This window comes from Erythrolamprus reginae, chromosome 2 (genome assembly GCF_031021105.1).
Source record: "Erythrolamprus reginae isolate rEryReg1 chromosome 2, rEryReg1.hap1, whole genome shotgun sequence".
In the NCBI taxonomy this organism is placed as follows: Eukaryota; Metazoa; Chordata; class Lepidosauria; order Squamata; family Dipsadidae; genus Erythrolamprus; species Erythrolamprus reginae.
Window position 1 is genome coordinate 192780970 of NC_091951.1, and position 25642 is coordinate 192806611.

General features: G+C 41.1%; 1 protein-coding gene across 3 annotated transcripts in view; it reads right to left on the minus strand.

The window, feature by feature from the left end:
• The window catches only part of LRP1 (LDL receptor related protein 1), a 469165-nt gene that overhangs the window by 128652 nt on the left and 314871 nt on the right, over positions 1-25642 (minus strand). For all 3 annotated transcript variants that reach the window (XM_070740967.1, XM_070740966.1, XM_070740968.1), the window contains 16 exons: positions 24958-25122; positions 22804-23048; positions 20226-20357; positions 18468-18695; positions 15933-16107; positions 15068-15162; positions 14652-14801; positions 10411-10554; positions 8880-9005; positions 6964-7095; positions 4546-4680; positions 4298-4427; positions 2414-2540; positions 1633-1784; positions 1103-1227; positions 15-386 (listed from right to left, as the gene is read on the minus strand). In XM_070740967.1, coding sequence (XP_070597068.1) covers positions 15-386; positions 1103-1227; positions 1633-1784; positions 2414-2540; positions 4298-4427; positions 4546-4680; positions 6964-7095; positions 8880-9005; positions 10411-10554; positions 14652-14801; positions 15068-15162; positions 15933-16107; positions 18468-18695; positions 20226-20357; positions 22804-23048; positions 24958-25122 — 2633 coding nt within the window. The remainder of the gene's footprint in view (positions 1-14; positions 387-1102; positions 1228-1632; positions 1785-2413; positions 2541-4297; positions 4428-4545; positions 4681-6963; positions 7096-8879; positions 9006-10410; positions 10555-14651; positions 14802-15067; positions 15163-15932; positions 16108-18467; positions 18696-20225; positions 20358-22803; positions 23049-24957; positions 25123-25642) is intronic.

Sequence of the window (25642 nt, forward strand, 5' to 3'; positions counted from 1 at the left end):
CCAAAGTAACTTACTTTCCACTATAGTCCTTCGCCCAGTTCCATCATCATTGATTTGCTGGATGTTGCCAAAGTGAATGTCGCTGTAGAAGATGCGGTTGCTGCCCTTGCTGCCATAGCGGTAATCAAAGGCCAAGGCAATGACGTTTTTCATGTGCTCACTGTCTTCAAATGGCTTAATGGGCGCGTTGAGATTGTTCTCATCGGATAAGTGGATACTTTTGAGAATGGTCCGTTCTGAATAGAGCAAGTAGCCATCGTAGTCACGGCAGCTTACACTGTCCTCCGAGAGCATCCCGTGGGCACAGGCACAGGTCCGCTGACCTCCTCCTCGATACAGACACAACTGCTGGCAATTCCCGTTATTCAGTGCGCACACATTGGTACCTGTTGAAAAGGGATGCAAGAAAAATTAGCCAGTATTAGCAAGTTAGTTTACAATCTGTTTCTCTAGTTATAACTCAGGAAACAGATTCCATCTTCGTTGCCTATACTGCCACTCAATCCCTTGCTTGTACAAGGATTCCCTTGCTTGTGCAAGAAAAAATCCCAATGACTGATCAGGTCCCACAGAGTTAGCCTTCTCCAGGTCCCGTCAACCAGACAATGTCGCTTGACGGGGCCTAGGGGAAGAGCCTTCTCTGTGGTGGCCCTGGCCCTCTGGAATCATCTCCGTCCAGAGATTCATACTGCCCCAACCCTCCTCGCCTTCCGCAAAAGCCTTAAGACCCATCTATGTCGCCAGGCGTGGGGCAACTAGGCTATGCCCCACCCCCTTTTCTAACCATTAATGTTATGTGTGGGTGTGATTGAGTAAATTGACTGTTTTTTAAATTAATGGGTTTTTTAGTTTATAGTTTTAACTATTAGATTTGTATACATATTGTTTTGCATTGTATGTTGTGAGCCGCCCTGGGTCCCTGGAGAGGGGCGGCGTACAAGTAATAATAATAATAATAATAATAATAATAATAATAATAATAATAATAATAATAATTATTATTATTATTAATAGTAATAATAATAATAATAACAACAACAAAACAAAACAAAGCAACACAACAAAACAATTACTATTACTATTATTATTATTATTCACCTACCCTTTTGCCTGGCTCTGTTGAACACCTTGATGTCCTTCAGCTGCACTCCAATTCCGGTGCGTAGAGACACAATTTCTGATGCATTGTCCTTGCTGCCCCTCTTAATGGATCCATTTGCGTGAGTCCTAGAAGGAGGCACAGATAAGCATGCAACTATCAGCATAGCTCTTACATAGCAAAACACAATGAGGACACTATTGTTTACAACACTGTGACACAAATCTTCAGTTTATATATATGCTTAAATGGGCATGTATTCTCATATATTAATTATCTTACACACAAATATTATGGGTAATCATCCATACTTCACATCAATTAACAGATCTAGACCTGGACACATGCACATGTATATCTGTAAAACTCAGCTGATTTCCCCTTCAAAAGACCAAATAGGTTGCATGGAAGGGATTTGAGAAAGATGTTTAACAATATAAATCCGTAATGAAGCTATTTCCATCTGAATATGGAAAAAATGCAGTTGCTTGCAAAACACTTCCAGGCATGACCCACAGCACTGAGACACAAACCTGTCACTCCAGTAGACGTAATCCTCAAAGACAGATACTGAGAACATATCCATGTTGTTACTGGACAGGACAACCTCTCTCTTATCACCGGTCTCTAGGTCTATGCGTTCAATCTTATCTGTCCGGGCATCACACCAGTAAAGCTTCCCATCCTAAAAAGAGATCCAGATGACAATCCATCTTGCAAATGATATAACTAGGATAGCAAAGTGACTGTAAAATTCAGGCAACCAGTTTCCAGCCATGTATCATTTCCCCCATTCTCAGCTCAAATCATATCCCAGCAAGAAATTAATGGATATGTGAACTACTGTTACTCCAGTGGGATGGAACTTTTTATAACTGTGAAAGATCAGAAGTTGAGGCAGAACTGAGCAGGACTCCAGTTCAGCAGGTGACATTGCTAGGTTCAAATGTTTGACAATAGTGGCAAATATCTGTATCTCAGGTGTAGGATGAGGGTAAAGGTTCGTTCTCTGAGCTTGTGGGTTGGTTTCCCAACATTTCATTACCAGGCTAGATAATGCCTTCAGCAACAAACGAATGCTTTGCACAAAATTGGATTTTGCTGGATTGCATAATTCAGAATTATCGCGTATGAATGTTAATTTACCATGACACCAAATTATGTCTCTGCGTTAAAGCACATAATCCTATTTATTTGCTGCTATTCCAAGGGCACAATGGCTCAAGGCATTCCTAAGATGCTAAATGTTCATTTCTCAACTATGATTTTTGGTTGGAATCGTTGTGTCTAACGCCCACAGTTTCAGGACCTTACTTCATAATCAACAGAAATCCCGTTGGGCCAGCTGATGCTGGTGTTGATGAGGACCACACGCTCTGTTCCATCCAGCCGAGAACGTTCAATGCGAGGGTACTGACCCCATTCAGTCCAAAACAGGTATCTGAAAGAGTGGACACAGACAGCACCAGAACAGTTAATATATCATGTGTGCAGCCAAAGTTGCCACTAGTTTGTAATTTTAATGGTAGAAAAAATAAAGGGGGAAAAAATCAAGCCAATATCCATGCAAAATGTAGGAATAACCTTTTCCAATTGAATGGCCTTTAAAACATTCCCAAAACTGGGAATCTTGCCTTTCCCCAGTTCCAATCTATCATCATTCAAATGCTTCAAATATTCATTTATTTATTTATTTATTTATTTATTTATTTATTTATTCCTTCCTTCCTTCATTCATTCATTCATTCATTTATTGGATTTGTATGCCGCCCCTCTCCGCAGACTCGGGGTGGCTAAAAACAGCAATAAAACAGTATACAGTGATCCCTCTATTATCGCGAGGGTTCCGTTCCAAGACCCCTCGCGATAATCGATTTTTCGCGATGTAGGGTTGCGGAAGTAAAAACGCCATCTGCGCATGCACGCCCTTTTTTCTATGGCCGCGCATGCATAGATGGTGGAGTTTGCGTTCCCCGCCGCCCACGCAAAGGGGAAACCCCGATTCGGCTCCTCGCTGCTGCTGTGCTACCGAGCAGATCAGCTGCTGGGCGGCCGAAGGAACCTTCCCTGGGTCTTCCCGGCCGCCCATGCAAAGGAGAAACCCCGGCTCCTCGCTGATGCCCGCCGCTCGCCCGCCCGCCAGCAAGAGGGGGAAGACCCAGGGAAGGTTCCTTCGGTCGCCCAGCAGCTGATCTGCTCGGCGTAGCAGCAGCGAGCAGACGAAGATCGGGGTTTCCCAGCCGCCCACGCAAAGGGGAAACCCCGGCTCCTCGCTGATGCCCCCGCTCGCCCGCCCGCCGCCCGCCAGCAAGAGGGGGAGAGATAGAGAGAGAGAAGGAAAGAAAGAGATGAGAGAGGGAGGAAGAGAGTGTGAGAGAGGAAGAAGCAAGATAGAGAAAGAGAGAGAGAAAGAAAGATGAGAAAGGAAGGAAGAGAGTGACGTCATCGGGTGGAAAAATCGCGATATAGCGTTTCGCGAAGATCGAGATAGCGAAACTCGAGGGATCACTGTATAACAAAATCCAATACTAAAAACAGTTAAAAACCCATTATATAAAAACCAAACATACATACAGACATACCATGCATAAAATTGTAAAGGCCTAGGGGAAAGAGTATTTCAGTTCCCCCATGCCTGACGGCAGAGGTGGGTTTTAAGCAGCTTTCGAAAGGCAAGGAGGGTGGGGGAAATTCTAATCTCTGGGGGGAGTTGGTTCCAGAGGGCCGGGGCCGCCACAGAAAAGGCTCTTCCTCTGGGTCCCGCCAAGTAACATTGTTTGGTTGACGGGACCTGGAGAAGACCCACTCTGTGGGACCTAACTGGTCACTGGGATTCGTGCAGCAGAAGGCGGTCCCTGAGGTAATCTGGTCTGCTGCCATGAAGGGCTTTATAGGTAATAACCAACACTTTGAATTGTGACCGGAAACTGATTGGCAACCAATGCAGACTGCGGAGTGTTGGTGTAACATGGGCATATTTAGGAAAGCCCATGATAGCTCTCGCAGCTGCATTCTGCACGATCTAAAGTTTCTGAACACTTTTCAAAGGTAGCCCCATGTAGAGAGCATTACAGTAGTCGAACCTCGAGGTGATGAGGGCATGAGTGGCTGTGAGCAGTGACTCCCGTGAAATATGCTCCCAACCTGTCCCTATGACGACCAGTCTAAGAAATTGTGCTCAAGGTAAAGGAGTCATACCCTTTCTCTGGGTGTACCGTAATGGCACGTGGCTTATCCAACCCTTGTGAAATCACTACATAGCGGAATGAACCATTGAGCCTGGCGACTTCAATGACATCAAAGCCCTGGTCTGTCCAGTAGATGTTTCCTGGAGGGAAGGATATACAAGTTAGGACACGTTAGGATGGCTCCTTCCTTTGTTTCTTGTGAGGAGGGTTTCCTTCCCACACTGAGTTGCCGTTGCTTGCTCATCTACGCAGCCACACCTGCAATCCAGTCCACAGCAATCCCTTCCACTCGGCCAATGCCGTTGGTCACGACATCCTCTCGCCAGGTCTGGTCCCTTTTGGCTCGACTGATTGTGCTCATACCCATGTCCACCCAATAGATTGTGTCATTTTCTGAAAGAGAAAAATACAGATGGGAAAGAGGAGGTTTGGTATAATTCTATGCCATGAGCTACTTTTATTTGAGTCACCTGATAATCTCCCAAATCTGGGTTCTCCACACCCATTTTTTTTCAGCACCTGACAGTACATTCAAATCAGTAAAAGCAGAGTAGCAGCTTTAGTGGGTCTCTAACACCTTTAGCCACAAAGACCATGAACAAAATATATTGAGGAAAACAGGCTTGAAAAAATTAAACCTTAATTCTATCTTTAAATTCTGATACAATGTACACTGATAATTTATCTAATTAGCTGCAGTATTGATACTCTGGAGCATGAAACACATTTTGTAACTAATATTTGCTTAATACAGGCTTCTTTGTAAGTATACCACAGTTGTTTCAAGGCTTTGTCCTTATCAAGAAACAAATCTCTCAAAATAGTTCTTTTTTCTTTTTGCAAACATTTACCATTTTAGTAAAATGTACTAAATTTATTTTCTTCAATATGTGTTCTTTCCCGAATTAAAGTGAATGAAGCACAGAGTTTGTTCGCTTGTTTTTGTCATTACTTTGGAAATGTACTGTTAGTACTACATACAAGACAGTTGGGTTTGCAATACAAGCTAACAACTCATGTTTGTATGCATTGAAGTACTATAGCTTTAAGAGGTAGTGTTGCAAATTGCCATAAAAGGGAGCCAGAAAGCATGATTCTCTCTCTCTCTCTCTCTGCTCATTTTTGCTGATTGACTGTGACTGATGTAGTAAGCTCTGTGTTGGATGTATTGTAAGCTGTAATGTACGTCTGAAATGTAAGACAAAGTAAGGCTTGTAAAATTATTATTGTATTGAGAGATATTGACTGATTTGAATGTGTATGACCAAACTGTTTAACCTGACTATGATATTTTCTAAAGTAAACACTATTCTATACACTTTAATGTAGAGTGGTACCTCGTCTTATAAACTTAATTCGTTCCATGACAAGGTTCGTAAGGTGAAAAGTTCGTAAAATGAAACAATGTCTCCCATAGGAATCAATGTAAAAGCGAATAATGCGTGCAAGCCCAAAACCCACCCCTTTTGCCTTATGCCGCTGGGAATCCCCACCTCCGGAGTTATGTTGCCAGTGAACGCGTCCGTTCTTGCACTGCTGGGATTCCCCTGAGTCTCCCCTCCCTGGGAAACCCCACCTCTGGACTTCCGTGTTTTTGTGATGCTGCGATTTCCCTGAGGCTCCCTTCGCTGGGATTCAAAGCAGTGCTGGCAAAAATGAAGGGAATCCCAGTGAGAAGAGCCTCGGGGAAATTGCAGCATTGCGAAAACATGGAAGTCCAGAGATGGGGTTTCCCAGCGAGGGGAGCCTCAGGGAAATCCCAGCAGCACAAAAACGGGTGCTTTGCTGGCAAGAGAAGTCCAGAGGTGGGGTTTCCCAGCAAGGGGAGCCTTCGGCTGGCAACAGAAGTCTGGAGGTGGGGCATCCCAGCAGCGGCAGCTTGGGTTTGTAAGGTGAAAATAGTTCGGAAGAAGAGGCAAAAAAAATCTTAAACACCGGGTCCGTATCGTGAAAAGTTTGTTAGATGAGACGTTCGTAAGACGAGGTACCACTGTATCTGGTTTGTATGTCTGAATAATTACTCATATTTCCTGGATATCTGCTGGAATTCCACGTTTTCCTTTGTGCATGTGCATCCTTGATAACTCAGGGATCATTCTGCACACTCCTTAACATGTACTGTGTAACAGCAATCTGACTTCTGGATAGTGATTCAGAATAGATTCCAAGTAGAAGTTCAAAGGTGAATGCTAAAAACAAAATGGCTAGTGGAGGAAGGGCATTAAGTTAATCTTGACCTGTCTGTGCCCATATCGACTGTTCCTTCTCCACTACGGAAATGGGTTTCTGGCAACAACCATAACTTAGAATTGGCTTCAAGACTGAGACGGTTTTGGTTTATCTCTTAAATATAAATAACTCGTTTGGTTACGGAAGAATTTTTTGTCAGAGATGAGATTTTCTCATGTGAGTTTTGTCAACTGATTTTTCTCTAATATGAGGATACAGAATACATTGTATATCTGATGCTTTAATAGTTATACTCTGTTGTGAGGTTTGTTTGTTTTGGCAACCCATCAAATTAACCATCATCTCTTCACAGATAATCAAGACTAATAACTGCAATTAGCCCAATTTCCCCATCAGCTATAATATCTTCCATCAATGCAGCTTCTTTATCCTTCCCCAACGGAGAGTCCCAAGAAGTCTAACCCATTGTAGATATTTGCCACCTACTAGCATGGAAATCAATGCCGACAGCCAGTGACGTCCCAGAAACTGGCACCAGTGCATCAGACTTGTCATTGGGATCTAACGGGATGCCGCGGATGCCCTCATGTACCGAGTAGAGGAGGAAAGAGCCAACACCTGCTTGGAAAAAGGAAACAGTCACAAGTTTAAAAAGTTTATCAGAAGGTTAAAGGGGGTACAAGGAGGTATTTATAAAACAAAAATCTTTATATGCAAATAGTCCCAGGTTCTATTCTGAGCATCTAATCTCAAAAGAATTTCAGTCCACAAAACTGGCCGAAAAGCCTGCCAGGAGAATTCCAGACTAAAACAATTCTTCTCTATTTGGATCTGTCCAAGTTGTCTTGCTCTATAAATCCCTGAGTTCCTGCCAATAGACTGGAAAAAAAAGTAAAACCTGCAATATTTCATTAATGACAACAATCCTTAACAACGGCTGGGGTTATGAGAAAACAACCCACACAAATTTTTGTTACAATCAAGACGTGACCAAGGGACCAAGGCGTGTTTGAAGCTTCTAGAATATAGGATTTGTTCTTTCAAGGTCTGCTTTCTTCTGCAGTCTGGTAGATAAATTATTTTCAATCTGGAGATATGCTATGATTTTTCATCCTAAGCTTAAAGATGTGGGGCTAGCAAGAGCCAAGATTTTGAGACATTTCAATAATTCTCTAAGGAGCACAATTAATTATCTGTGTTTTAGAACTTAAGTATTTTATTTTTTCCCTTAATTGTACCATTCTGTCCACCACTTCCCCATAAAGGAGAGGGGCGGCATACAAATTTAATAAATAATAAATAAATAAAATAATTGGCCCAGTATTTTGTGGGGGTTTGTTGCTTTTACAAAGTGCAATGGAGGCAAACCTTCATTTTAACTCTACAATTTTAGCTGGGATCTATGTGAATGTATAGAATATATACCTGCCAACAGAACTGAAACAAAATTAGTGGCAGAAACTAGGTTTTCGTTTATTGAAAGTTAGAACATGAAAACAATAAAATATAATTTATCTTTAATTCACCTAACAGTCTCCAGTCAATTATTACTTAAAAAGATAAGCAAAGTCAATATTGATTGAAATGTGGAGGAAACTGTTTCTTTTTTAGCTGGACTCTGTATTCCTTTTGAAAGGAAGCACTAAACAGCTGCCAGGAATTCCTCAACAGAAACTAAACTATTAACTTTGTACTATTAATGTTGGTCTATGCAAATAGTATTACTGTATAGTAGTAATGATAGAAGGTATTCTTTTCTAGTGTCGTATCACGTTTCCTACCATCAAAATTATATGAGATCATGATTAGGATATGACCCATCATGCACAGCCTTTTTAGTGTGCTTCCCAGAGAAGGAAGAGTAGAAATATGAATCTTACATACAAATGGGGCTTTCTGAATATCCCTTCTAGAATATGCCCTATAGCAAAGATTAATTGCTATATCCTGAAAATTGGGGTGGGGGGGAGGAATTGTCAAGGATTGTATCCTATTATTTTTAGTCTAACATTTTTTCTCCTTCGCATCTTAGGGCTGCATCCCACTTTATCTATTTTAGGTGACACCACTGTTTTCCCTCCCCCTCATCTAGTCTACATGAAAAATGAAGGTGTGAAGAAGTCGGAAGATATATTTAGAAACACATTTCTTGAAGGTAAAAAAGAAGCCAGGACTTTCCATTAAGAACATATGCAATTAAGGTCAACTTTGCCATCTCATGATATATGGCTAACACCATGGGAAGCTCATTAAAAGCCTCGGTGAGAAATCTTTGCAAATTCCACAGGCAGCAGAAGGAGCTGCCTTGCAAGGTCCATACAGGCAAATTAGCCGAGTTCCAGGAAGTGAGAACAATGCCTGCAGGTCACATTCAGACAGGACCTCCCCTTATAATTGTTCACCTTCACAGGACTGCTGCTCGTTCTTCAGGCTGTAGCCAGCTGTACACATGCAGGATCGAGTAGTGTCTGATGTAGGAAGGCAGAGTTGTGAGCAGTCGCCATTGTTCACACTGCAAGGGTTGGCACCTGAAACCATACAGCAAAGTTAAAAGGGCACGGTTGTCAGAGCCACACAATATCAAAGTCCAGATTTTCTTTTGCAATCAGCTGGCCACACGTATGATAATTTACAGCCAAACAAAAATCAAAGAAGGAATGGCCAAATAAATTTATACAGACATGAACAATTCTGAAATTTTCCCACATGACACCCTCTCCCTCCAAAATGGACCAGTTAGTTTGATTTTAAAAAGTGAACACCTTCCCACACCATAACCAAATTTTGGATTTCATTCAAAAATGCTAAGCATCATCAGTCCTTTGAGACTGCCAAGAGTTTTGCAAGATTTGAGAAAGAAAGAGCCGAGGTGGCGCAGCAGGTAGAGTGCAGTACTGCAGGGCACTAAAGCTAACTATAGATCTGCAGGTCAGCAGTTCAAATCTCATCACCGGCTCAAGGTTGACTCAGCCTTCCATCCTTCCGAGGTGGGTAAAATGAGGACCCAGATTGTGGGGGCAATAGGCTGACTCTGTTAAAAGGTGCTATTGCTAACATGTTGTATGCCGCCCTAGGTCTAAGGAGAAGGGCGGCATTAAAAAAAACCGAAAACATAAATAAATTTGGGTGATGTTACTGGATTTGAACCAAACATTTGGGCAAGTACACACCAATCCCCCAAAAGCATGCAAGGTTATGGGCAATGGTACAATGACCTCCCAAAAGTATGTTTCATTTGGTCTAAATTGTCTAAATGACACCAATTCAAAACTAGACTTCCTAGGATAAGGCAAGCAAATTATGTGGATTTTAAGTGCACACAATTTTTCCCCCTGGTACTGCCTGACCTAGAAACTCATGAGTCTCTGTTATGCTTCCTTGCAATCTACTTCTTGTTAGTACAAGAGTACATGAGTGTTAGGGTTTGCCACTGTAAACTTGTACTGTCACTTTAAATGTTACAGTTGCTACTGTAAAAACTGTACTGTCACTTAAACAGTTAAATAATTCTAAGCTGGTATGTCATTAGAGGGCGCCAGTAATCCATCCCTCAAATGAGGCTGTGACGCTCAGTCATTCTCTTTGCCTGAGTGGGGGAGTTGTGTTTATGCTTCGTGCATATCTTCTTGTATAAGCTTCGTGCTTATTATCTATATTATATTTTGCTTTGTGCTTCTAAGCTTGTAATTGCTCAGTGCTTATTATCCTGTATCTGCTTCGTGCTTATTCTGGATTGTGTCTATATTTTGTTTATATGTAAATAATACTTATTTAACTAAGTCTGTGTCTTGGCTTTATCACACATCCACGCTCTGTTAAAATTCTCTGTTCGGTGATGTCAAAGGTTTCATAGCTTAGCTATACCGAGACAAGCCAACACTTCTCCTCTACTGGCTGCCTGGCATCAGAACTTCAACAGCCCTCCACACTCACCCTGTTGCTGGATGATCTCACAGTAGATTTTCATGTGCATTACAAGAGTGGTGCTGTTACGCAACACAACTGCCTCCGACGCATCTTTCTTGTTGCAGGTGCCCATTTTTTCAGAGGCCTGGTCAGCCCACCACAACTTATCACCTACATGAGAAAGGGGAAGTGTGTACACATGTCATGAAGGTACTCACAGTTGAAAACAATGCAGTTTTGCTCCCCACTTGACAAATTTAGACATGAAAGTTATTGTTACTAATGCTGCAATTCTTTTCACAATGTTAGAAACCCAGTAAACATTTGACCAATATGATCTTAGGGAAGGAAGTGAGATGAGAAGAAGAATGGAGTGTGGAATAGTTTTATCTTGGCCAGAAGACTGAAAAAGCGATGAGTTGAAAGATTTTAATCGATTGCAAAGATTCTAGTTCAGTGATGGCAAGCCTTGTCAGATTTTTGAGAATAAATCACAGCCCGCGTGAGCTATGATGAATCAAATCTGGAGGCGACGGATAAAGTTACAGAAACGGCTTCAAACGAAGTTACCTTTATTAATAAAAACAATAAAACGACTTTGCCTGGTCCCAGGCTCTTACTGTACGTCAACATTGCTAGAGATTTAGAGAAAGAATAATGGATTCCTTCCTAGAAGAAAGGAAGTGATGCTGGCTATCTAGACAGGATTTTACATCATCATGGGCGGAGCTAATTAACATACACACGGTTAACTATTTAATTACTGAATGTCTCTGAATGTCTCTGGGGCTGGCAATACACAGCGTGACAAGCCTATGGCACGGGTGCCACAGATGGCACATGGAGCTGGCATGCAAGCCGTTGCCCTAGCACCTCTTCAATGTGCATGCATGTGCCAGCTATCTGATTTTTACTCACACAGAGGCTCTGGGAGGTCATTTTTTGGCTACCAGGGAGCCTCCAGGGGGATGGGGGAGGGTGTTTTTACCCTCCCCGGGCTCCAGGGAAGCCTTTGGAGCCTGGAAAGGGCAAAACATGAGCCTACTGGGTCCACTAGAAGTTGTGAAACAGGCTGTTTCCGGCCTCCAGAGGGCATCCGGGGGTCAGGGGAAGCTGTTTTCATCCTCCCCAAGCTTTGAATTATGGGTGTGGGCTCTCACGCATGCACGATAGCGCACGCCCACACTCTTTCGGCACCTGAGGGAAAAAGGTTCACCATCACTGTTCTAGTTGATTAATCAAAGGAAAAGTTGCATGTTTAGCTTAAGACAACAATCTAAACTCGAACTGCTGTTGTTAAAACAACAACGTCATATAGTGTGATGTCACATGACTTAGCAATGGCAACCTTGGCGGGACTGGCTGCCATCATAACACAGGTTATCAAGCAAGATTTGCCTTACACGACTGCGACTTCTGATTTCTGGCTTGCTTGCTTGAGGGAAGCTAAAAGAATGTTGGAAATGATGATCGCTGTGCTTGCGACATGATAATTGCAAACTGGGCAACGAGTGAGCAGATTGTGACTGTGAAGAGATGATGTGTTGGCCAGAGCTGTGAGGACCTATTCATGCATCGCCATGATAACAGTTATTGAACAAATGGCTGTAATCTAAGAACCACCAGCAATCAGCTGGAATGAGTGGCTAAAATGAGTGGGGAGGTATATTTAACATATAGTAATCCTTACTTACCAATGATAATTGGGCCCAAATGTTTTGTCATTTAGCATCACAGTAATAAAATGTTGTGTGACTGCACTGACTTAAGACGGCCGCTCTGGCACACCTAGTTATTGTTAGGCAAATCTCGTGCAGTTGCAGTATCCTATAGTCACATGACCTTGCCACTTGCTAGCTTCGCCATTGACTTCGTTTGTTGGATACTGATAGTAAACTTCACAGATGGTAATCATATGACTGCAACCTCACAATTGTGAGCTGGTTGCCAAGCATCTAAATTACAATCATGTGACTATGGACATAATGCAAGGACCAGTTATAAGTCTCCCTTGTTCAACACAATTATAATTTCGAACAGTTGCTGAATGAGAGGTTATTAAATAAGGAGTAACTGTACTCTGTAGCACTCGTTGAAATTTTTTTAACCTATGTTAAAAAAATAATTAACTTGAAAAAGTATGCTTCTTTGTTAAGATGCTTTTAATTTGACTTTTATCCAGCAAATGCAATGCATTCAAGCACTCTAACCTTATAATATTGAACTAGATGAATTTTGTTCCAAACCAGCAAGCTACTTATTTTAATGTAAACATAGGCTATGCTGGCTGGAACTGAAAATCTTGAATACCAGGAATAACGCATCTAATTTTTATATATCGGAGAGGGGTGGCATAGAAATCCAATAAATACATAAATAAATATAGACCAGCAGGTAAACTTAAACTAAAATAGTTAAATATCAGTTTCCCCAAATTGCTGTAGCATTAGCTGGGTGGTTTTCTGGTTTCTGGTATTAGACTGTGTTGTGAGTGAGCCTTGTCAGTCTCAGGACATGCCTGATTCTGAGGACGATGAGCCAGGTCCCTTAGGTTATCCTGGGTTAGGGAGGCAGCCAGAGGGATTGGAAGTTGAGAGTGAGGAAGATAGCCCCCACATCAGCCCCCTCTGGGCGTACCAGAGGGGGCTGATGTGACAATGAGAAGTTGGCCCCTATCAGATAGTGAGGGAAATGTATCAGGAGATGAATGTTAGATCCTAGATATCGAATGGCAAAAAGAAGGGAAGAGATCCAAGGTAAAAAGTATTAATCCACATGAACAGCTCTGTGGATTTTAAAATATCATTTCCAGGTTAGAACAGGAAGTGAAGGCGGGGTTTAACAACACTGATCAAAGAGAATGGTGGAGATTTAGTGTTTCCTACAACAAAGGAGTGAAAAACCTATGCTCTACTTTCAGAAATGAAACAGAAGCTGCACTGTTGAATCTATTATGAAGCCCAGTAAGTGATGAACTAAAAGTGGTGATTTATAGTTCCCTTATCTCCGAGCAAGCCGAGAATGGAATGTTAGGAATGCGTCTCAGAAAAGTTAGAGTATTTCAAGTCAAAAGAAGTTGCTTCAGTTTTCATGCTTTGCATTTTACCTTGCTAAAGTTTCATGTATCTAAGCTGGTGTCAATAAAAAAAGAGACTATTATTTCAAGGAGTGGATTTTTAAGAGTCTTGGAGAAATACTGTACTCGTGCTCAGAACAGACAGGAAAATATCTATTGTCATTCCTGTATTTGCAAATTAACAAAAAGATTAAAGATGTGTTTCCACATATGCGGCTATAAAATACAAGTATATTATATAAAGGTTCCTTTTGCACACATGTGCTAGTTGTTCCCAACTCCAGGGGGCGGTACTCATCTCCATATCAAAGCTGAAGAGCCAGTGCTGTTCAAAGACATCTCCGTGGTCATGTGGACACTATGACTAAATGCCAAAGGCGCACATAATGCTGTTACCTTCCCCACCTTATTTTTCCTATTTGCATTTTTCACATGCTTTCAAACTGCTAGGTTGGCAGAAGCTGGGACAAGTAATGAGTTCGCCCCGTTTAACAAAAGCATTGTTAAAAGCTTTAGCAATCATGCTAAGTTGTGCTTAGATACTAAAAAGAAGGAATTTAACTTTTGTAGCATCAGTTAATTCTAAGACTTTAACTCTTTGTAAAATATACTGCTCAAAAAAAAAATAAAGGGAACGCTCAAATAACACATCCTAATTCTAAATGAATGAAATATTCTCATTGAATACTTTGTTCTGTACAAAGTTGAATGTGCACAACAGCATATGAAATTGACTGTCAGTCAGCGTTGCTTCCTAAGTGGACAGTTTGATTTACTTGGAGTTATATTGTGTTGTTTAAGTGTCCCCTTTATTTTTTTGAGCAGTGCATATTTTTGGCAATGGTAAAATAGATTGAAGAATATAGTTCCCAAATAGGTTATATGAATACTAATGCAGTACATCTTAGATATACAGTAGATGTTTTCAACTGAGTATTATGATAAAAACTACCATAGAGGTTTAATGAAGGAAATCACATTACTTTTAGAAAAGAATGAAATAGGTTCTGAATACAGAAGACCACAATGTTTTTGAAAACAAAAGCAAAACTTTAGGAAATGAGATTTCTGCTATAAGTCATAAAAAGGTTCTACGTAAATAAGACCACAGAAATTAGAAACATGTAAGATCTACTCTCCATGCAAATCGCAGCATGGGAAAAAAAACCATACATTGCCCACTGTCTCTTACCCATTATAGCCAATGATGTGGCTTTGCGTAGCTGGCTCTTCATAGCATCCAACACCTCCAAACCACTGCCATCGAAGTTGCATCTATTGATGGTCCCATTGCCAGAGCTTATCCAGTACAGCTTGTTTTCTTTGTAGTCAATGGAGAGCCCTTACATTAAAAAAAAATTATTATTATTTTAGCATGAACTCAAGAATAAGCAGCAAGGGAAGATTGTACGTAAACCGTTGTCACGGGTGGCCTTAAAAAAGTAACAGATCAATTGGAGGAAGGAGCAATCTGTTATTTCTGATTATATAAACCAGACATATGAACTGACACAATGGAGATGAAGCAAATTATATCATTTCCATGAATTTTATCGTCACGTCACAATACTGATGCTACGACAGAAACAATGCAAGTGACTTCCATACCAACAGGTCCTTTTTGGTTTGGGAAGAGAAGGCTGCGGTTGCTTCCATCCATGTTGGCGACACTGATGCTGTCTCCATCTGTCCAGTAGAGTTTCCTATGAAACAAAGGAACAAAAGAACAAAAGAGAACAATCAAGTCATAAGTAACTTGCAAGAAGAGCTTAAAAATTGAACAGAACAAGCAACATTTAAGAACTTCAGTACATGCCAAAGAAAAGATCCCCACCAGCAAAAATTTGAAGGTTACAGCAAAACACCTAAAAATGTTATATTATCTTACTCTGGAATTATGGGACCTATGTTATATTACATTCTTGCAGATCCTAAGGTTAAAAAAGGAAATGTATTGTAAAAATAAACCTTATTTCTCTGATTTAACTTTGTTTTTTAGTTTTCTTTACTCCTAAAAGTGAAAAAAAAGTTAAGATAAGAAAATTAAATCGCTGTAAAATCCTGAGAAAGAAGCAGGGAAATTGCATAATTGCCATTCTAGTTTTTCCATTTAATTCCCTATTCAGATTATACATTCATTGGAAATATACACAGTATGTTATTATCATGAGGATATGTCTTGAAGAACCCTGCTTCTCCCTCTGATGAATTTACAACAAGGAACAAGGAACTTTGGTTTCAGCTTTTAACATTTCCCAGATAAACTGCCATTAGTTGTAGTTGAACTGTAGTGAAATAAACCAACAGCAAACCTTGATTCATGGGTCTTGTTTAAATAACATGCAGTTAATAAATTCAGAAATAATACTAAAAAGCTATTAATTTAAAAGGAAAATGAAATGTTTCAGTCTGCTTCTGAGAGACTTCATCCTATTGTTTAACTTGTCAGCATTCTTGGTTGATTCAGACTTACCCTTTAAGAGGATGAACCACCAAACAATGAGGTTTATCCAGGCCCTGAATCACAGCATTCTTAAAGGAGCCATCTAGCCGGGCAACATTAATCTGTTTTTTGTTGGCATCATAGCTGGTCCAGAAAAGGTTCCTTGAGACCCAGTCCACAGCCACGCCATTAGCATTGGGTAAATCTGCAAAGTGATAACAGTGCATTCCTTTAACTGCTGTTAGCTGCCCAAAGTCATATATCTAGGTGGATATATAAAACAAATAAATAAATAGACATAGAAAAATACAAAGAAAGTTAGGATGTGCTGCCAGAAGGGGTCATATTGCCCATTTACTCCCATAATTTTAGTTTGTATATTTTAATCGCAGGTAACTGTTCAACTTCTTTTACTGTTTTGTATTATTCTTATATTTGTACCGCTGTTGTAAGCCGCCCTGAGTCCTTTGGGACTGGGTGGCAAAGACGTCGAATATATAATAATAATTTTTTTTAAAAAAACTTTTTAAAAACCCTGAAAAATGATGGGAGTTTTGTGAGAAGTCTCTGTGTTGTTATTTACACAGCCTCAGTGAATCCCACAATGATAACTGCTGATTGCAAAAGTAGCTAATCCATGATATAGAACCGTGATGGCAAACCTACGGCACGGGTGCCACACGGAGCCATATCTGAGGGCCAGTGAAGGGCTACCAAAATTTTTACTCCCACATTGTGGCTTATGCAGCACGCCCTGCATTTTCCTTCAACATCTTTCAGTGCAAATTGGGTGCTCTGGGGTGGAGCTCTATTTTCGCTACCCCACTGCGTTTCCCTCTGTCCGGGCAGTAGCCCACCCCTGCTGAGGGCACACAAGATGTTGTCCTATGTCAACTCCAGCACACATATTCACACTAGCTAGCTGATTTTCAGCCTTCTGGAAGGTGAGGGAAGTCATTTTTGTCTTCTCCAGGCTTCAAGAAAGCCTCCTGAAGCCTGGGGAAGGCGAAAAACAGCACAACGGGCCTATCGGAAGTTCAGAAACAAACTTCCAGTATGCCTGCTGGGCCTGTTTTTTGCTGCCTTTTTTGGCACCTAAGCAAAAAAAGGTTCCCCATCACTGATGTAGAATAATGATAAGAAACTGCAAGGAATATAGGTGTAGCAAACCTGCAGGCTGAGTCTGAGAGTGGGGTTAAATATGTCACCAGTTTGGAATCTTTGTGCTCCCACAAGAGACTCAAATCCAGCCTCTTGTAACTTTCCTTTAACCCTTATTTGGGCCAATTTAGCTTTAACTATTATTTGACCAGATTCTTGTGTAAAGGTAGTAATAATAAACTTTTCTCTGCTTTCAACTCAATGAATGTTCCTGGTTATTTGTGCCTGATATTAGATTTAATTAAAAGTTAAATATTCTAACGCTTTTTTAAAAAGCTGTCCATTAAATATTAGAATTTAATTTAAAAATAGCCAACAAGCAACAGAGAGGACAATGTAAGTAATTCATAATACATCTCCACCCCATGTCCAGCCAACGAAGCAGTGGAAGTGATGTGCCGGTGCCTGGAGGATGTTGGGGCCTGGATGAGTGTCAACAAACTCAAACTCAACCCAGACAAGACGGAGTGGCTGTGGGTCTTGCCTCCCAAGGACAATTCCATCTGTCCGTCCATTACCCTGGGGGGGAAATCACTGCCCCCCTCAGAGAAGGTTCGCAACTTGGGCGTCCTCCCCGATCCACAACTCACGTTAGAGAAACATCTTTCAGCTGTGGCGAGGGGGGCGTTCGCCCAGGTTCGCCTTGTGCACCAGTTGCGACCCTACTTGGACCGGGAGTCACTGCTCACAGTCACTCATGCCCACATCACCTCGAGGCTCGACTACTGTAATGCTCTCTACATGGGACTACCTTTGAAAAATGTTCGGAAACTTCAGATCGTGCAGAATGCAGCTGCGAGAGCAATCATGGGCTTTCCCAAATATGCCCATGTTACACCAACACTCCGCAGTCTGCATTGGTTGCCGATCAGTTTCCGATCACAATTCAAAGTGTTGGTTATGACCTATAAAGCCCTTCATGGCACCGGACCAGATTATCTCAGGGACCGCCTTCTGCTGCACGAATCCCAGTGACCAGTTAGGTCCCACAGAGTGGATCTTCTCCGGGTCCCGTCAACTTAGCAATGTCGCTTGGCGGGACCCAGGGGAAGAGCCTTCTCTGTGGCGGCCCCGGCCCTCTGGAACCAACTCCCCCCAGAGATTAGAATTGCCCCCATCCTCCTTGCCTTTCGTAAGTTACTTAAAAGCCACCTCTGCTGTCAGGCATGGGGGAACTGAGATCCTCTTTCCCCCTAGGCCTTTACAATTCTATGCATGGTATGTATGTATATATGTTTGGTTTTTATATTAATGGGTTTTTAATCGTTTTTAGTATTAGATTACTATTGTACACTGTTTTATTGCTGCTGTTAGCCACTCCGAGTCTCCGGAGAGGGGCGGCATACAAATCTAATCAATCAATCAATCAATCAATCAATCAATCAATCAATCAATAATTCATACCTGCAGAAACAACCGTTTCAACGCCAGTTCCATTGATGAAGGCCCGCTTGATGGTTTGTGTGCGGATATCTGACCAGTAGAGACGTTGTTCCAGAGCATCATAATCAACCACAGTCACATTGTCAATGTCAGGCACAGTGAAGGAGTTAATGTAATTGTAATAAGGATTGTCAATGTCCACCCCTCGGATTTCCATCTGGCGTGCGTAAAGTAAGAACTTCTTAAATTCTGGAGATGGGGAGGAAAGGCAAGACCAGGTGAATGGAAACTCACTATCATCAGGACTCTGCAAGTATAAAGACTTTCCAAAAACCTGCAAGATTCTTCAATAGGTTATTCATTAATGGCATAGATCTGGGGTATAAAAGTTTCCAAAGTTTAGACTGAGGGCAAGTTTAATTTTTTCCCTCCACTGAATTATTTATAAATATTTAGCAAATTGAGTCAATCAATCAATAAACATCTAGTCTGAAAGATGGGAAAGTAACCTGCTTTTGGGTTTCAGTTATGCAAATTATCGGAGAAAGGATTACTTTAGTTTAAAACTGCTCCTCCCTAGCCTGATTTAGATGTTCCATTGCAGCACACAAGTTTTGCTTGTGACCATAGTTCCCTCTAAGCTGAGCAGTGAGCAATCGCTCACTTAAAAATCATCATCAACTCAGAGTTTTCCAAACCTGCCCAGAAGCCGAGAGGGAAAGAGTGAGAGGGAAGGGGAGAGAGAGAGGAAGAGAGGAAGAGAGAGAAACAGATAGAAAAAAGAGAGGAAGGAAAAGAGAAAGAAAAAGAATGGGAGTAAGGAAGAGAGAAAGAAAATCAAAATCTAGTTTGAAACTAGCTCAACTATTTAAGTGGCATTTTGATATTGATAGAGTTGCCCTATTATGAGCTCACTGTTATAGACACACAGTACAGTATTTTATTTTGAAATTCTCTGAGGCAAAACAGGGTGGGTTGTTTGTTTGTTTGTTTGTTTATTTAATATTTCTGTGCCGCCCAGTCCCAAAGGGACTGCTGCTGAGACACTATATTTTTCCACCCCCCCCCCCCCAAAAAAAAATTAGAGGGAACACTGCTTGTGACTAAACATACTATGGAAAGTCAGTCTTTTAGAAACTGATGCAAGAGAATGAAAACACATCTACACATTTAAACAGGAATCATAGACAAAGAGACATGATTTCTTGAGCAAAGTTTATCCAAGTTATAAAGAGATCTCTCTGAGCTGAGCAGCTCCCATGTTCAGAAACTCTGGTCTTCTTAGACTTGTGTTTATTTTTTTGTAACTAATTTCTTGTGTATACAAGTATAAAAGATTAACTTTTAGTAATTTAGTTACAATGCTAAATTGGTAATGTATGACACGAAGTATACAGACAAATCATATCAAGGTGTGCTTGCTAACTAAACAGAAGTGTGTCTAATTAACTTTTTTACTTTAGACAAACAGAAGAGTTTTAATTAACTTAGATATACAGAAGCTGAGTAAATAATCATTTCCTTAAACAGATTAAATAAGTAGGTTTGCATAGTCATATCAGCCAGACAAGCATTCCATATTATTGGCAGATATTGATAATAAACCTCATTTGCTAAAAAGCTGTGAACCATTCTGAACGATATCCTGGGAGGTATCAATAGCTAAAATAAATGGGAAAGATGGGGACAGGAAGCGATAAAGCACAATTATAATCTCAAATTATCTATCTTTGCAGGAGAAACTCCCGATTTACCCTGGATCCCATTCACTCCCTTTACCATAGCAGGTGGCATTGTCCTTATCCAGCTTCATCAGATGGGGGCAAGCACAGGAGTAAGTGCCATTGTAGTTGATGAGGCAGAGGTGGGAACAATGGCCTTTTCCTCCATTGGCCTCACAAGGATTGGGAGCTAAAAGAACAAAAAGTTTGTAAAATTACATTCCTCATAACTTTGTTCTAAAGAAAGCAGAATGCGTAGCTCTGTGTATAGATGGTCACGGCACATATGGCATATATAGCCCAAGGGGAAAAGGTCACTGGACTTCTGGATTGTCCAGCATTGTAGGGTTGTACTTTTGGTTTCCCTGGAGCAAGGGTCTCCAAATTTAACAACTTTAAGACTCGTGGACTTCATGGCTGGCTGAGAAATTCTGGGAATTGAAGTCCACGAGTCTTAAAGTTGACAAGTTTGGAGATCCCAGCCCTACTGCCTTAAAAAGTGCAAGTGCCAAGAAAGAGAATGTAAGAGACAGACCAGGAGAAAAGCCAATCCTATAGTCTCCGGAAGATTTCCAAATCATCAGAAAGTAGTCTCTAAGTGCAAGTACAGTGGTACCTCTACTTACAAACTTAATTCGTTCCGTGACCAGGTTCTTAAATAGAAAAGTTTGTAAGAAGAAGCATTTTTTCCCATAGGAATCAATGGAAAATCAAATAATGTGTGTGATTGGGGAAACCATAGGGATGGTGGAAGCCCTGTTTCCTCCCAGGAGATTCCTATAGAGGCCACATGGAGGCTTCTCCCCGCCTTTTCCGGCCCTGTTTCCTCCCAGGAGATTCCTATAGAACCCCACAGAGGCTTCTCCCTGCCTTTCCCGGCCCTGTTTCCTCCCAGGAGATTCCTAGAGAGGTCCTACGGAGACTTCTCTGCCTTTTCCGGTTACAGTTTTGGAGGCTCGGGTTTGTAAGTGGCAAAAAAATCTTAAACATCTTCTTATCTAGAAAAGTTCGTAAGTAGAGGCGTTCTTAGGTAGAGGTACCACTGTACTTCATATTATATAAAAATCTTCATCTCATTTTTAATAATAAAACATAGTGGAACTTTAATCATCTTCTTTTAATGACCCCATAATCCCTTGTGGGGTGGAGTCTGGGCAACTGAATGGAGCTAGCAGAGTGTTTTAATGGCTGGATGCCCTTCCTGTCACCAATACGGAATTTTGTTCAGCTGATTAATTCTCAGTGTGCCCAGAGGGAGAAATATCTGCCTCTATCTAGGATCGAACTTACAGCCTCCTGATTATGAGCAAAGCTCCATCTCTAGGGCACTGCACCACTCCAAAGTGAAGTAATATACAGATATTACTGTATATTTGTTTCTTGTTGTCTTTTGAAGGCAATTCTGTTATTTTTCCATCAACCTCAGAATATAAGTTGGTAAGCCAGTCCTTGGTGTGGGTGTCCATCTATCCATGCCAAGTATAATAGTATCACTGTTGGAATAATTTTTTCCCCTTCCAATTTAGGCATATTTGATGATAGGAATTTCCAGGATTTTAAGTGACCCAGATTAAGTGCACAAAATATGTGATATATGCATCTTACCACCATATAAGGAGACCATTATCCATTATGCCATACTTGAATTAGAGTGGCCTCTGCAATTTACCAAGCAGGAATTATTTTAGTTTAAAACTGCTCCTCCCTTGCCTCATAATTTAGAATTTCTTATAGCACACAGGTCTTGCTTATGACTAAACATACTATGGAAAGTCAGTCTTTTAGAAATTGATACAAGCGGGTAAAGAAATGGATATAGACATTTGTTTTTGAAAAATAAGCTCTACATGGCAATGGATCCAGGATAGTACTGTCCCAGAGCAGTGTAATTAAATCCAGAATCTCTGCCTTTATTCGAAGACTGGAGAATAAAAAGGAGAAATGGTTTACTCTCTACTTCTGTGATCAAATAATTAATTCACTTGTAATTGCTTCTCTCATCTTACTGAAAGATACAATACCAAAAACGGGCATATAGATGCCTGGGGCATACCATACTCATTGGCAGAGCACATGGTTTGCCTATGAAGAGTCTCGTGAAATTTCTACCATCTCCAAGTGTCGGTGGAAATCCTCAATTATCTAGCCATGGTTGTCCCACAGGTGTTTTATTTCAAAAGACAACTGGACTTTCTTCTTTTGTTGTTTTATTTGAAAACATTTCTGGATGAGAAGCAAATTTGTTGTTTTATTTGAAAACATTTCTGGATGAGAAGCAAAGGGGAAAAAACCCCAAGAAAATCCAGCTGCATTTTGGAGAAAGCACCTTTGGGACTATCATCACTAAGAAAAAAAAAGGAATAGCACCAATTAAAAGGGGGAAAGCCCACTCTTAGATATAGTTAATCTAGTTTTACCCAACTAACTTCCACTAGCCGCTTCATTGGCACATCCTTGGAGGTCACTGTTTCTTCCTGTATCCATTAGATGCAAAGACTCTGGGGGTAGACTTAGCTACCTAAAACACAGCACTAGGTAGCTGTGGCAATTGTGACAAACTTCTGGTGCCCACGTTGACTTCACAGACTGAAACCTGATGTCATTCCCCCAGTCCCCTTTCCCTTATGATGGCTCACCTAAAGGCTGGCGAGAGGGGTGGTAGACCTGCAAATCAAAGGGCTGTGTGTTGGTTCGCTGCACGACCGTGACGTTGTGGCCTGTCCACTTGTTAGCCTTGGCCAAAGTATTTGTGCGCCAGTCAGTCCAGTACACCTCGCCACCGTACAAGGTGACAGCAAAGGGATGTGACAGGTACTCATGCCCTCGTAGTACCTCAATGTGCCCGGTGCCGTCATAGAGGGCAGAATAGATCGCATCTGACCTGGGGAAAGAAGATGACAACTGAGCATCAACATTGCCACAAGCGGGGGAAAAAGGAGAGACGAGAAGCAAGAGACACAGGATCAAGAGATGCGTAGGAACATGTCGGTGCAAAGTAGAACTGGTACAACAAGATCACTTTCTTAAATTTTCCTTGTTCGAATGCGTAATTTTTATCTGATGAATCAAATAAATAAATAATGAAAGATATGGCTAAGCAAAGAAGCTTCAAGTAAGACATGAGGAACAAAGAAAGACGAAGGATGGAGGGAGCAAGAGTATAAGACGTTCCTTTTCCCCCCTAAAAGAGACTGAAATTTTGGCTGCATCTTATACTCTGAATGTAGCTTTTACTAAGCTTTTTTTAGCCCTTTTTTAGAAGGTGCTAATGCAATCTTCTGTGCTTTGCTAGCTAAGCGATCTTCCCTTTGCCTGCTTCTTTCATTGCCGCTCCTTCCGACAATCAACTGAGCCTTTTTTCAGCCCTAACTAGGTGCTAACAGTGAAGCATCTTCCGTGCTTTGCTAGCTAAGCAATCTTCTTTTTGCCTGATTTTGTCATTGTTTCTCTCTTAAGAGGCAGAGAGAAGTATTTTAGAAACTGTTTTTTACCCCCAACCAGGGGATAAAAAGCAAGCAAGTGGGCTCAAAACCAGCAAACTAATGTGCTGAAGCTGACCAGATTAAAGACTAGTCAGATGAATACCTAGTAGGCAGATTATTTTTTCCCTATTTTCCTCCCCAAATACTAAAGTGCATCTTATACTCCAAAAAATATGGTACTTATAAATGGAAAAATACAACGTGATCAAAAGCTTTTCTTTTCAGAAAGCAATCTGGCATGAAATGCATCACTCTAGGAAAGCAAGCCAAAATACCTATTTTATGTTGCCCTGGAGTCTATTAAAGGCATGCCAAGTTTGTTATAAAACATAGTGATTTGTTTATTAGTCTCTAATCTACAGCAAAAAAAAAATGCATTTAATACGCTAGCCAAATAATGTCTTACTTAGTAAGGTTTTATTACATTAATATAGTAACTATAATAATTATGCGTATCGTTACTATGAGAGACAGAAAAGAGGAAGTTATTGTATTCTTACAGCCTTCTCAGGATAAAAGACTCAATGGGATATTACAGCAAAATAGGAGACTCTCTTCTCTTTCTCCTCAATTAAATAACAGCTCTGCAAAGTGCAATTGAGGTAGAATTACTCCCAACAGACAGAGAGGCTTTTTTAACAGAGCAGGAAGAAAATGCTTCCAGGTTTTCAATGTTTTCTGAGGCGGGGGGGGGGGGGGGGGGGAGGGGAGTGAAAACGTAACTTGGACAAAGATAACCATTCCCAATTGCAGTTACGGTAGTAGTCTATATTACACTGGCATTGTTACATTCAATATGTGATCTTTACATTCAATACATTCAATATGTGACTCAGCCACCCTCAGTCCTGTGGGACTGGACGGCATATCAGTCAAGTTGAATGAATGAATGAATGAATGAATGAATGAATGAATGAATGAATCTTTCATTAAGTAAAATTATCTCTGAGGCTAATACAGGAAGGGAGGGAGGAATCAGGGAGTGAGTGAGTGAGTGAAGGAAGAAAGGAAGAAAGGAAGGAAGGGAGGGAGGAATCAGGGAGTGAGTGAGTGAGTGAGTGAGTGAGGGAGGGAAGGAAGGAAGGAAGGAAGGAAGGAAGGAAGGAAAAAGTAGCAAGAGCAGCAACATTTTGAAGTAGTCAGTGGAAATTTAATAAATGCCAAACCTAGATTCTTATAAAGGGAAAGATGTTGACATTTTAAGAGGATCTAGATTGGCTTCTCAATAAAAATCCCTCCCTCCCAGAAATGACTCATTTCTACCCTGAATCTCAACCCCCGAATATTTGGTGTCTGGCTGCTCCATACCTGGCATCAATCCACAGTATACGCTTTTCCAGGTAGTCCACCGTGAGCCCATTTGGCCAGCCTCCTGAGCCTGTTTCCTTGTGAATGACGCGTCGGCCTTGGCCGCTCATGGAAGCTGCCTCAATGCGAGGCAGGCTGGCATCCCAGTCTGTCCAGAAGAGAATCCTGGTGGGGGGAAAGGTGAACACACACAGAGTTAAAAAAGATACATCTTCACCTGTGCATCTTCAGCCATGGGAAACACTGCAATATTCACTGTAAATCATTCACTAAACAGTGATTTGATATCAATCCAATCTGCAACACTCCATAGCTGTTGAATGCAAATGCAGGCAAATCCTACAAAATGATGCTTTTAAAAGCAATGCTTCGTTTCTACAGAGTTCAGAAAGTCTGTATGCACATAGCACAATTTCCTTGATAGATATTTTTTTAAGTGTTGTTGAAAATATTCCAGTGCTCTTCAATAGTCTGCTTATGATCGATCCTACCTACCTCTTACAAAAGGGTTAGGGAGGAATAGACAGTATCCCTCTACACTGGTAATATATATATATTTATGAACCTGGAATGTCTATCAAAATTTCACTACAGAGAGGAAATAATTCAATTTCTGCCGCTGAGGAATGTGCAGACATACCCTTTAAAAGGAAACTGAACACCTATTTGCTTTTAAAATTCTATA